Source organism: Aedes albopictus, chromosome 3 (assembly GCF_035046485.1).
Source record: "Aedes albopictus strain Foshan chromosome 3, AalbF5, whole genome shotgun sequence".
In the NCBI taxonomy this organism is placed as follows: Eukaryota; Metazoa; Arthropoda; class Insecta; order Diptera; family Culicidae; genus Aedes; species Aedes albopictus.
In genome coordinates this window covers 8,453,552-8,466,759 of record NC_085138.1, presented here as the reverse complement: position 1 = coordinate 8,466,759, position 13,208 = coordinate 8,453,552, and the positions used below count along the sequence as shown (strand labels likewise).

The window sequence follows — 13,208 nt, the reverse complement described above, 5'->3', positions numbered from 1 at the left end:
ATCCTGGACCGACCGGGAATCGAACCCGTCACCCTCAGCATGGTCATGCTGAATACCCGTGCGTTTACCGCCTCGGCTATATGGGCCCGCTATGTACCTTCACCTTAAAACCGTTGACGGCTCCAAGGAGATTGTTGACGGTTTCAGGTTTACTGGGTATTCCTCTTCAGTTGTTTGCCAAAGTACTTGTACAACTTTTGCCCTGATTTCTCAAATCATCAAGATCCCTGCAATCGGTTTCTGTAATTCTGTAATCAAGACCCCTGCAATCAATTTCAAAGACAAAATATTGTGTTTTTGTCGTTTATTAAAAATATACTGTTAAGTAGCTCCTAACATCTCTACGCCCCCTTAACTAGAATCAGTCGTCGAACATCCCCCTTCCCCGTTCGGGGGACATTCGCTCCTCTCATCACCGCACCATCCGCGCGCCCGGGTGCCGTATGTGAAAGTTGGCAATGTAGTCCGTATTGATCCGCTGTACGCTGATGGCAAACGGTTCCGTCGGGTGGAAGGTGAACGCCACCAGTCGTCGCGAAACCAAACTCGGCTGCTGCTGGTTCTGCACTCCGGCGTAGATTCGGAACTTGAGCAGTCCGGAATCCCGCGCAAAGAAGCGAATCGGAAACTCGGCGCAGGCTTTCGGCCGTTCCATTGCCGATACCCATTTGTCGTCGTAGCTAAACAGGCTGAGGTCCAGGTAGGGAGAACTACTGTAGCTCTGGGCGCTGATCGGCAGAGCGGCCAGAATCCGCTTGGTGGCCTCTTGGACTCCTCCACCACGGGCACCGATAATGGTTTGCTTGAACCGTTGATGGATCAGATTGCTGTAGATATTGTTAGCTAAGGAACAGGTGAATTGCGTTTGATGGGCCAGGTTGGCATTCCGAAAACTGTCGCAGAAATTTTCGTACAGATATAAAAGTTCTGGAGATTGATTGCCATAAATCCCTATGATGGTGTTCTTCCAGATATTGTAGATCACAAACAAGCTATTGTGAATGTTGGGCTCCTGAATCTTCAACGTAACCACATCCTCACTAGAATACTTGATCAGCAGATGATCATCATCCAGCAGTTGCATCTTCCACATCCGAAGGTTCCGATACTCATCGAAACGTCGGTAGAACTTCCTCAGTGCAAATCTGTCCTCACCAGTAGACTGCTGCATCTTCGCCTGTTTGAACAGAAAAACCAACATCCGATGTTTTAAACTATTAATCGTAGGCTCACGGAACGCACGCAAATTCGAATTGTTCCCCGTGGTTCTACCACCGGAAGTTCCCATACTATACAGCAAGCCTTCATCCGGACAACAAAACCTGCCGATTGTGCGTTCCAGGATGAACGTTCCCTCGGCAATTGAGAAAATGTGTATCGTCTGATGTTGAATCGACAGAATAGCCAACGTGTCATTGTACAGGTAAACGCCCTGGTTATGCGACAGCACAATCTTGTCCACGTTGAAGTCCTTGGAGTCCGAAATCCTTCCATTGTGCAAATCAATGATGTACAGTGTGTAATCCTCCAGGGGACAGCTGGCAGTGGGTTTTATAGCCTCGTTGTTCGTGTACAACTCGTAGAACCGAGGATGATTGTCTTCCGGAATGAACGACGCCGCTCCAATAATAACAAACTTTCCATCGTTGGTGAAAAGGCTGCACTCGCGATTCAGCTGGTTCTGGTGGCTTTCCATGTTAACCGTATGCTTAAGCTGTAACAAAGGCATTCATGTAATTGGGCTTTAAAGCAAGAATTCCAATATCAAACCACTTACCTTGAACAACTTATCGAAAATCTGGCTCCGTATGTCGTAGCTTCGACCCCCGGTGCCATCATTCAAAATCACTTCCGGCGTTTCCCAGTCCTGAAAAAGACTAGCAGCGGCAGCACAACCCTGATACTGGTAGATCTCCAACGAGGCCTGATCCGACGAGAACGCAATCAAATACCGCCCATCGGGGCTGAACTTCCGCAAGTAGCAGGGTGGCTTCTCCACATTGACCACCGTCAGATTGGGATACACATTCTGGTAGAATTCGCGAACCGAGTGCTGAGGTGTTTTGACGCCGAGCCCCATCTCCCGATAGCGCAATCGGTGGACGATGTTTTGCGAGCGCAGCTTGCGAAACTTGATTCGCTCCGTGCAAACAAACTCGGGAGGTTCCCCGTCCGGTTGCGGTGCACTTGGTTTATGCTCCATTTTAATTAAAAAAGAAATAAGTTCGTGAAAAACTAAATAGTTGCAAGAAAACAATCACTTTTCCATTGAAACTTATCACAACAAAGTTTGACAGTTCATTGCATCGTTATCACAAATCAAAACATACAGTGGGTTCCGTCGTGAAAGTCGAATAAAACACTGGGAAAAAGTCATATGCAGAAACTCGCCGAAAGTTCTCACATTGATCTCACGCAAAATTAATAAAATATATGGTCACAGACAAACAGACGTCTCACTCTACTCACTTCCCATCGTTTCCCTTTTCAAAGGATTATTCAAATATTTCGTAGTTCGCAAATCTCTCGCTCATGGCGCTCACATCGTTTTTGCTTCTGTTTGACGTTTGCTCACTACCGTCATCTACTCAGTCGGTTGACGAAACACAGCGTAATTAGCATTATGTTTTCGTGACGATGATTTTTATCGCATTTTGTTCCAAGTGGTACGTCTGTTTGTCTGTGACGAGGGGCGAATCACTTCCAAAACAACTGAATCGAAAATGCGTTTTGATGAAAATGCCTTACAAAATGCTCCAATGCGTTGAAAAATGCATTTGAAAATGTAACGCGTTGAAAATTGCGCCAAAATATCCAATGCGTTGAAAAATGCACAGGAATGCATGACGAATTTTTGGAGTTTTGTTACATAATTTGTTGAAAAATACGCCGAGTTTCTCAAGAGATGTAAAAAATACTGAAAGCAAGAAAATTATCAACGGGAAGAAGAGAGAGTAAAGACTGCTGAACGTCCGGCTGTGCGACGGCGGCCACAGTCGTAGTGTAGGCTGAGTGTGTGTTTGTTGGGAGAGCGGAAATACGTTGTGTACTTTGGTGGTATGCGGCGGGAAATTGAAAGCATACAGAAAGCAGAATGCGACGACTGGTGGTTCTTGTGGGAGATGCTTAGAGAGAGCAGTGGTGTGGTATTTTGAACAATAAGTTGTTTATTTCGGGTTCCGATAATTTTATCGTTCAATGCTAGTAAGTATGACGTCAATAATAGCTATTCGTTTCAGCGGTGTTCAGGTGAAATAAGGTAATTGATCAATTAAATTCTTTTTTAAATTATATGACACTTGGGATTTTGGGGGGGTAGCCTAAGGAAGTTAAATGAACTGGTTTCCGGGCAAATGTTCGTGGGGTGGCCAGACTTTGTCACGAGAAAGCAACCATTGTGTTGTTTTCCGAAGGTCTCCAGTGAATTTAGCTTACCCTGCTACAACAAACCATCAGGTAGATCATTCCCTTCGGGTTTGACTCTGCAGCCATAGGTAATCCTTGCGCTGATGGTGGGTACACAATCATCATCATCATCATCATCATAATTTGTTGAAAAATACGCCACTGCGTAGGAAAATGCGTGTTATTTATCAATGCGTATAAAAATGCCAGCATTCCACCAATGCGCATAAAAATGCGTGTTTTCTATAAATGCGTAGAAAAATGCGTGTTTTCTAACAATGCGTAGTAAAATGCAAGTTTTTTTTGTCAATGCGTATACAAATACGAACAATTTTATCAATGCGTTGAAAAGTGCATGCTGTAAAATTTTGACAGGTGTTGTTCAATTTTAGAAATGCGTACCTTAATACGCTAATGCGTTACAAAATGCGCCAATGCGTATGTCATTACGCAAGGCTGAATCGAAACTGCGCTAGTGATTCGCCCCTCGGTCTGTGATATGGTGTTTCAGGTATTTTGAACCTAGTTTTGGACAGATCGTTACGCATATATATATATTTAGGACATTTGCGGCAAAATCAAATGGAAATAAACATTCCCCAACCAAGTTCGCAGGGGTTGACCAGTTTTAAAGCACAGACAAACATACATCTCATTCTACTCACTTCTCATCCTTACCTTTTTTAACAATTAGTTGAAATATTTTGTAGTTCGCAAATCGCTCGGTCACGGCGCTCGCATCGTTTTTGTTCCTGTTTGACGTTTGCTCACTAATGCCACCTACTGAGTGGTTTGCGTAACACAGCCTGGTTACCATTGGGCGATTATGTTTTCGTGACGATGATTTTTTTTTCGCAATTTGTTCCAAGTGATACGTCTGTTTGTATGTTGTGAAGGTGTTTCATATTAATATTGTATTGTATGTTGCTTTCACAACAAAACGCGCTGCCAACTTTCAGTCGGCATGTTTGAATCATCGTGATCAAGCACCACCTCTGCTGCTGTTTATGTTAGTGAGATCGGAGAAACGTCAGATTCCTGTCAGCTGACGACGGTTTCACCCGCAACGCATCCAAATCGACAAGGGAAAAACCGACAATAATGTAGTCGGCTGTAGGGTCTGGGACCATTTGGGCAGGAGCACCTATTTTGGGCACTTGCTGATATTACTCAGTCAATTTTTAACCAATTGACTTGATTTTTGCTCACTGTGGAGTTTGTACATCCACTGTACTTGACAGCTTGACTAATAATAACCTTCCCGTACGCATCGCCTACTCAGCAATATGCTAAACTACCACATCTCCTTTTCTTCAATGGAAAATATGTAGTTAATCATTATTTTCAATGTTGCTAACCACCATCTTATCAAGTACTTTTGTTTGTTCTCGATGCTGATCATCGAGAAACTATTTAAAGCCTGACTCAAGGCCTGACCGAGCCTGACTGAACTATGTACACTGGCAGTGGATTTTTCAATATGCCAACGTTAAAAAGAGACACTTAAAAATGTAACTTGTCTATCAATTAGGCTAACTTTATGGCATAACTCATTTTTAGCTCAAGACCTCAGACAATTTTCATTTAGGAATTCTCAGTTTTTGGGCTTCGACGTTACATTAACGCGCCTTTGCACTTCCGCCGGATCAAGCAAATCGAATCTGCCGATACGGCGGAGAGGCGCATAATCTTGTCCCCAAAACACGATTTTCACTTCCTATTCTCGTTGACGATTGATTGACCGATCGCACAATCGGATTTCGAAACATACTGATCGGCCGTACCCGTGTGTCTATAGCTGGGGCTACCGATTTAGAACCGCTGGCGCTCCTGTTACTCTGATGCAATCTCTCTACGCTACTTTTCCGTTTCTCTTTCTGTCTGGTCCGATCAGATACTATCCGTCGGGATCAAACAGAACATGCTTTTGCTGGACGCAACGAATCGAATCCGTCGCTCCAGCGGCGAGCTATTTTACAACTACCGGACCCGACAGTTCGAAACTGCCGCTTCGGTTGCTCCCATCTAAGGTGAGCAGACAGCCTGATCCGGCGAATCGAATTCGTCGCAAAGGCAAGCCCCCTTTTAAGGCGGACTTTTTCAAACTAATGTGTCCACTTCATGTAAAATAATTTAAGAGTGCATATCGAATAATCATTAATGATCACGCGCAAGCGAAAGCGCATCAGCGCTGTCAAAACAATAAAAGCAAATATATCGAGCGTTGACGCTCTCTTCTGTTACAACACCTGAACGAGTCAAGACGTATTTCTACATCCCGAAGAATCCCCATATCCAAGGGTTAATAAAAGTATAAGTTGTCTCCGGGAAACTTGGTGGCCAGTGAGTGATAATTATCCGGGAAGATTTGGACTAAATCTCCGGATAGAAAAGTGGCGACGAGGAAAACTGGTGCGGCGGAGCATTTTTCGGCGTACTCGGACGGCTACACGGAGCAACATCACCCTATCGTTCAGGATCAGTGCGGCGGCGGCGGCGCTGATAGGAAGTAATTACGGTGAGAACGACACGGTGCACAGCATAAATGCCGAGGTAATAAGGGAAAAAGTGAGGTGATAACGGGGGCAAAAAAGTGATTTTAGGTGAAAATTTGTTAATTCCGGTGGTGTGAAAAGTGTGAAACGCCATTTGCTTTTGGTGGCATAGGCCGTGCGGGAACAAAAAGAACAATCACCAGTATTGTTATTCCTTTTATTTGCTAGTTCTTTTAGTGAAACGAAACCATTTTGTTTTAATTATATATTAACAGTGCCTTTTCTTCTATTTCGGAGGATAAATTCACAGCGGGTGGCCATCCGGTTGTTTCCGGGTGCTGCTGGTTCCTTCCCGCTGGGTGGTGGTCGGTTCGTTTCTTCCCGCCGGGTGGCGATTGGTGCCTGATTCATGGACATCGTGGTAAGATTCACATCGATCGGTGAGTAACTGGTTATTTATTTTCGACTTGAGTTTGAAGATTTTTGCAATTATATTGATTGTGTGAAACTGTTGTAGGGATTTTGACGTAGGACTACGCTAGACAAATTTTGATTGTTTTGAAAACTTTTTAACACTTTTAAACTTTATTGATTGCAATTAGTGTTGTGAACCTGTGAAGTGTATTTAACGACTAAATTTGTGTTTTTGCTTATTTTTGGCAAATATGGCGTATGTGTTAAATCCTAATATTGAGCCTTTACGTAAAGGTCAATCTTTTTCAACTTGGATTAAACGATTAGGATTTCATTTTCGAGTCAACAAGGTCAATGATGATCAAAAGAAAGATCAAATGTTTCTGTTAGGTGGAGATTACCTTTTTAGTATGGCGGACAAATTGTACCCGACCGAAGAAATGTTAGACGGAGTGTCTTATGAAATTTTAGTGCAAAAGCTCAAAGAAAAACTTGACAAAACTGATTCAATTCTACTACAAAGGCATCATTTCAGTATGAAAGTGCAACAACATGGGGAAACTGCAAGTGATTTTATCTTTTCGCTTAAAGCTGTGGCGGAATATTGTGAATTTGGTGACCAAAAGAATCGCCTTATAGTTGATCGCATTCTTGTTGGTTTAACTGATAATTCTCTTAGGCATAGACTTTTAACTGAAGATAGCTCAAAATTGACTTTAGCACAAGTTGAAAACATTATCGCTTCATGGGAAATGGCGAATATTCATACAAAAGTTTTGAAGAACAATGACAATTATGACTTAGTGGCTTCAATTTATAACAGATATGCTTCTTCTAATGGAAGACAATTTGCTGAACGAAAAGTAAGAACAAGTCCCAAAGGTTTTCGTGGTTCAATGAATAGTCGTTTTGGTTTTCGATCTGTGGAAGATCGATATATCGTAACTTGGTCAAGATTTCAGCATCCTAGGCATCGATATCCACCAGCTGGTACAATCCAAAAGCGCAGAAGAATGAACGATACAAAATGGACAATGGAACAACCAATCTGTGATTACTGCGGACGAAGAGGACACCAGCGAAGACAGTGCTACATACTGAGCGACGATTTGAGCGATGAAGAAGTCAACTACATTCCTGAGGCGGTGACCGACGACGCAAATGGACTGTCCGAGGAGGTTGACAGGCTAATGACCATCGATTGTGGTTCGGACGGTAGTGATTCAGGAGAACTAGAGTGTATGCATGTTTCTTCCATTGAAAAAAGTGATCCCTGTCTATTGAATATCTCTATTGAAGACAATCCTGTACAAATGGAGGTTGACAGTGGTTCCTCAGTTACAGTGATGGACAAAAATTCGTTTAATTCTAAATTTGACATTCCTTTATCAAAAAGCCTAAAACAACTTGTAGTGGTCAATGGTTCCAGATTAAAGGTGTCTGGAGAAGTGGAAGTTAAAGTTGAACATAATGACAAAATAGCAAATTTACATCTTTTAGTGATTGATTGTGATTACCAGTTCATTCCTTTACTGGGTAGACCATGGTTGGATGAATTTTGTCCCAACTGGAGAAAATTTTTTGGTGATATGATGCCAGTGAACAATTTTTTAAAAAATCAAAGCAAAGCACTAATTGTTGATACGAATCCAAACTTTTCTGACATAGTTGTCAAGAATTCGACTAAAACTGTAAAACATTTTGAATCAGACTTGATTTTAACTCGTGAAGTGCCAATTTTTGAACATTTTTATGACGTTCCCTTTTATTTTCGGGAGATTATTTTCAAATGTGATAATAGGTTTAATACAGAGAAGTCAATTATTACTATTGAAACAAAACCTCAAGCAACTGCTAATATTTTGGACAAAGGTAAACAACCGTTCATTTCAACGCTTAATTTGTTGAATGCAGTGCAAACCTTGAACAACAGTGCTGCCTTAATGGGTAATGCTAATGTTTGCTTACGACTTCATTCGAAAGTGTTTGTTCCTTTAGAAAACGATCAAGAATTTGAGGAAAGCTTGAAGTTTGAGAACAACTTACTGGTAATTTTACTAGATATTGCAAAGCAGACAAGGCGTTATACGTTGTTTCAACAGCTTTACAACTTTTTACAACATTATTGGCACGCTGACATTGAAAAGTTTGTTGTTGCTTGTGCTAGTTTGGCAATACTTCCAAAACTGAAAACTATTACAAAATGTAAACCGGCCAAGACACCATTTGATGAGAAACATACAATTGATTTTCGTTTCAAGTACAATGCCTTCTTATTTTTGGTGAAGAGTTTCTCTAAATGGGTGAAGGAAAATAGTATGAGGAAAAATTCATCAAAACTTGCTGTTTGCGCAAGATTGCCAGACAAATTGTGGGACAATGATCTCTCTTTTAACACACTATCAATTTTTATAACTCATCAAAGACAAGGCTTTAATGAAGCTAACAATCATCTCAATCCTGCTGATACTGGCCAGGTGAAGCTACAACCTATGACCTTTTTCTACAAACCAGGAATGGTGGAGTTGTATGTGAGAGATCAGATAACTTTGAAAGTTTTGACGTTGAAGGTTGAATTTCCTTCTGAAATTGTATTTGTTTGTTTAGTATTGATGGTTACTAACATGGTTAACCAAACCAAACATTATCAGCTAATGCTGATACTACTATTTTTTAAAGCAAATCAATACTATACTGACGACATTACAATTAAGGTGTGGAACAAGCAAAGTATTCCACATCTACATGAACAATGGGTAATTATATGTTTCTCAATGCGGATTTCTGAAAACTTATTACAGATCCTGATAGATACCAAGACGAGAACAACCGCTCATCCCACTCGAATTCGGATCGTTGACGATGTACGAGAACCAGAGCTGTCAACACGGTCGATGCGAGTGGTCGAGTCTAAGGTCGAGTCTGGTCGGTCAATGCCGGCTATCGCTGAATCCAATCAAGGAACCGTGGACGGAGCCGATGTCCGGCAAATACCGGATCAGAATGTAATCGAAGAAAGAAGAAAAAGTGATATACTAGTAGAGCATAGAAACAAGAAAAGAAAAACCCAGTCGGAATCGGTAGTGCTTACTGGCCTACCCCGGCGTTCGAGAAGAACTAGAAAAACTGTATCAGACAATGAGATCGAATATTTTTAAATGTTATTGTTTTTATTGAATTATTGTTCAATCTTTTGTAAGAGGGAAGAGCTAATGTGTCCACTTCATGTAAAATAATTTAAGAGTGCATATCGAATAATCATTAATGATCACGCGCAAGCGAAAGCGCATCAGCGCTGTCAAAACAATAAAAGCAAATATATCGAGCGTTGACGCTCTCTTCTGTTACAACACCTGAACGAGTCAAGACGTATTTCTACATCCCGAAGAATCCCCATATCCAAGGGTTAATAAAAGTATAAGTTGTCTCCGGGAAACTTGGTGGCCAGTGAGTGATAATTATCCGGGAAGATTTGGACTAAATCTCCGGATAGAAAACAAACAACCTGACCCGATGGATCGAATCCATCGCTGAGGCAACTTCCCTCCTACGGCGAAGTTTTTTTTACTGAACAGCCTGACCCAACAGATCGAATCTGTCGCTAAGGCAGTCCCCTTTCAAGGTGAACTTTTCAACCAGCCTGACCCGGTGGATCGAATCCACCGCTAAGGCGACAACCTGACCCGACGGATCGTATCCGCCGCTAAGGTAGCTGCCTCTTAGGCGAGCGTTTAGAACGTTTTTTTATTTAACACCAACTTACTCGTACTTCGACTTTCTATCGTTGGACTTCATTGACCGGGACGACACGTTAAAACTTGATTGCTTCTGATCTGGTTCTGCATCTGGTCTGGTACTGGTATGGATACGCAATCCCAAAAGTGCTTTCTCGCAAACCCGTGTTGAGCTTGATTCACATCGGCATCCGTGCTGTTTTGGCTGTTGGCTCGCCGTGAAAAATTTTCCGTTTTTTTTTTTGTCAGACCATTGACGACGCAGATATTCCTTCAGAGGTCTCCGGAGTGCTGCCGAGCTTCAATGATGATTCATCTTCCATTGCACGCTGGAATCTTCCGTTTTCGTTGCCAATGTGGAGTTTGTACATCCACTGTACTTGACAGCTTGACTAATAATAACCTTCCCGTACGCATCGCCTACTCAGCAATATGCTAAACTACCACACTCACCATATACCAATAAATAAAATAAAGCAATGGGTGAAATCGCGAGTCAGCTTATGCATGATTTTTTCGGCGGTGAGTTTGGCGAGTCAAGATTCGCGCGTGAAACAACTCAAGCATGAGATTTGAGAATTTGAGTTTTTACCAACACTGATGGTGAGATACGCACAGTGCCCAAAATAGGTGCTCCTGCCCAAATGGTCCCAAACCCTATATAGTTTTTTCAGGTGAAAATCGTACGCCACAACTGCTACATTCACCGTTGTCGCTACTACCGAAATGTGGATGTTGGAAAGGATTTTGCTTTGGGTTACGACTCGGGTTACGATCTCGGTTACGTTTGCCTCCACCACAACTACGTCGCTGTGATTCAAGATTGCCGATCCTTCCGCCGCTGGTATCGATCTCAGCCTGCCGAATACGGATATGAAAAAAATCAGCATATTATATCGAATTATTTCAATCAATTTTTACCTTCTCTATTCTTCATGCCACCGTTACACTTTGTGTTTTTGCGCCCATCGCCGAGAAAAAAAATTCTCAGATCAAATGCCCCTTTTCCACTGCGATGACGGGAGCTTTTGCCAACAAATTACTGACTCTCACCGCGAGCTTCTTTTCAACTATGAATTTTCCTCTGGAACACTGCGCGACGATGGCCACATAGGCACTGAAGGAATTCATTTCGTTAGAGAACGCGAATGGTTCCTCGCAGGGCCGGATTTACAAATATGGGGGCCCGGGGCCATACACACTTAAATTAAATCGCCGACCTCAGCAAACGGATTGCCGAGAATCCAACAGCCGAGAATCCGGCAATAATTTTCACTGAATCTTGGTAAAAGTTTTACCGAGATGTCGTTAAAACTTTGCCGAGATCTCGGTAATCCAACATCTCTTGTTGATAAATTTGACGATCTCTTCATATGTTGGCGACTCGTCATCCTGGGTCTGAGTCTCCCAATCACGGCGTGGTGTCCCGTCCAGTTTGATGGCGATGAGGTATACCAGAAGCGTGCTCCATTCTTCAGTAGGTTCACCAAACTGTTTCAACGCATTGACATTCCGCTGGAACTCTGTCAACAAACGGCGCAGCTCCCTCGGTGAATCCTCTGGCACCTGTTTGATGGTGAACAACGCTTTTAAATGCTTCTGCTTGATCACTCGACGATTTTCGAACATCTCCACTAGTAGATCCCAGGCCACCTGGTAGTTGGCATCGGTAATATCTAACGCTTCTAATACGCTAGCTGCTTCTTCTTTGAGGGTCGATTTCAGGTATAACAACTTCTGCACGTTGGACAGCTGCATGTTTCTGTCGATGAGTGCCTGAAATGCATCCCTAAATCCTGGCCAGTCCATGTAATCACCCCCAAAAGTAGGCAGCTCCAGCGTTGGCAATCGCACATCCACTGATTGTTGAGGAACTGGAATCTGGTGCTGAAGCTGAACAGGCAGCAATGGTCGGTCGATGTTACGACTATCAGATGTTGTTCCTTGTCTCTGCATTCTTCTGAGGGCGGAACGAAGAGCAACCCTTGCGTTGATGCATCGCTCCTCAAATGCAGCACGTTTTTCTTCCTCCTCTTCAACGTCGATGTCTTCACCTGCGTCGATGTTGTTCTGTACAGTGCTGTACTCAGCCCAACACTGGTCGATGATCTCTAGCCGCGCTTGAATATGATCCTCAGTCAGGCCGGACTTGGAGTCGATATCTCGGATAAACACCTCGATCCGTGTCAATCGTCCAAGAATCACTCCACGCAGTCGCTTGAGCTCTGACGTCATGCCGAAAGCTGTGATGATCCGTCGTTCAACTGAATGTATAGTACTAATACTGATATGCCGCCGGCCGGCGACGCCGTTGAATACCTCAGCTGCTTGTGTCTGAATGGTTCAACCGACGAATGACGCGCACCGAAAGCACTGTCTCACACTGTAGCTGAGCTGCTACCGAATACTCGACGGACGATGAAATACTCGACTGATCAAGATCTACAGTACCGCTGACTGCGACGGACACTGCTACGGTGGTCTCGCGACTATCACTTTCGCGCACACTTTCTACGACCCGCAACGATTACTTCTACGACCGCACTCGACTGCGCGATACTGTACGCGACGCGAACTTGCCTAGAGCCTTCTTCACTGGATCTGCACTATCCGGTTCGAAGGACCAAATGTTCAAAAAACTATTTTCCGGATTGTAACGAAGGCAAAACACTAGGCAAGTTTTTACATACACATCACTTTATTATACTTCACTTAACAATTCACACTTTATTAATACTTGATACTCACTTTTATTTTTCTTTAGTCGATCATATCCGCGCGACGATTGAAAACATAACTGAACTCCACTGCGCACCTTGCGCATATTTATAGTTCGCCGCACATTCTAGAAAAGTCGCGCGCCGCGCATTCCAGAATGTTCGCGAACCCGCAGTACTTTTATCGGGCGATGATGATGACGACGGCAATGATGATCGACAGAGCCACTCACTCCTTCGCGGTGCACTCACTGGAAGGCACTCACTGTCATGCTGTCACTCACTGTTGCCATCGTCGTCACCGACCTCGCCGACGCTGTGCATGAGTCTGTGTTTGTTGTTGACTGCCGGGGAGTTTCAGGGCATTGTCCGTTTGTACTACGTGATGCTGCGCGCAGATAAAAATGTTGTTTTCCTTCCCAACAATGCATATTGTGCTCTCT

The 13,208-nt window shown here is 43.2% G+C and overlaps 2 protein-coding genes across 2 annotated transcripts; both read right to left on the bottom strand.

The window, feature by feature from the left end:
• Positions 1-289: 289 nt before the first annotated feature.
• On the bottom strand, positions 290-2,309 carry LOC109426318 (DET1 homolog). Its single transcript, XM_019701774.3, has 2 exons — positions 1,778-2,309; positions 290-1,714 (listed from the first exon to the last, which is right to left on the bottom strand). Exons 1-2 carry the CDS (start codon positions 2,201-2,203, stop codon positions 413-415), a joined length of 1,728 nt encoding a protein of 575 aa, XP_019557319.1. The 5' UTR covers positions 2,204-2,309; the 3' UTR covers positions 290-412.
• Positions 2,310-6,204: 3,895 nt separating this feature from the next.
• On the bottom strand, positions 6,205-12,283 carry LOC115258098 (uncharacterized). The gene is made up of 2 exons (XM_029858114.1): positions 11,389-12,283; positions 6,205-6,302 (listed from the first exon to the last, which is right to left on the bottom strand). The coding sequence occupies exons 1-2, from the start codon at positions 12,281-12,283 to the stop codon at positions 6,205-6,207; spliced, it is 993 nt and encodes a 330-aa protein (XP_029713974.1).
• Positions 12,284-13,208: the final 925 nt, after the last annotated feature.

What these genes read in the sequence shown, in the direction of transcription:
- LOC115258098 (XM_029858114.1), bottom strand. Translation starts at nt 12,283, where the DNA reads ATGACGTCAGAGCTCAAGCGACTGCGTGGAGTGATTCTTGGACGATTG. An exon ending in CAAATTTATCAACAAGAGAT is followed by an intron (nt 6,303 to 11,388) that starts GTTGGATTACCG and finishes TCCATGAATCAG; the next exon opens with GCACCAATCGCCACCCGGCG.
- LOC109426318 (XM_019701774.3), bottom strand. Translation starts at nt 2,203, where the DNA reads ATGGAGCATAAACCAAGTGCACCGCAACCGGACGGGGAACCTCCCGAG. An exon ending in TTTTCGATAAGTTGTTCAAG is followed by an intron (nt 1,715 to 1,777) that starts GTAAGTGGTTTG and finishes CCTTTGTTACAG; the next exon opens with CTTAAGCATACGGTTAACAT.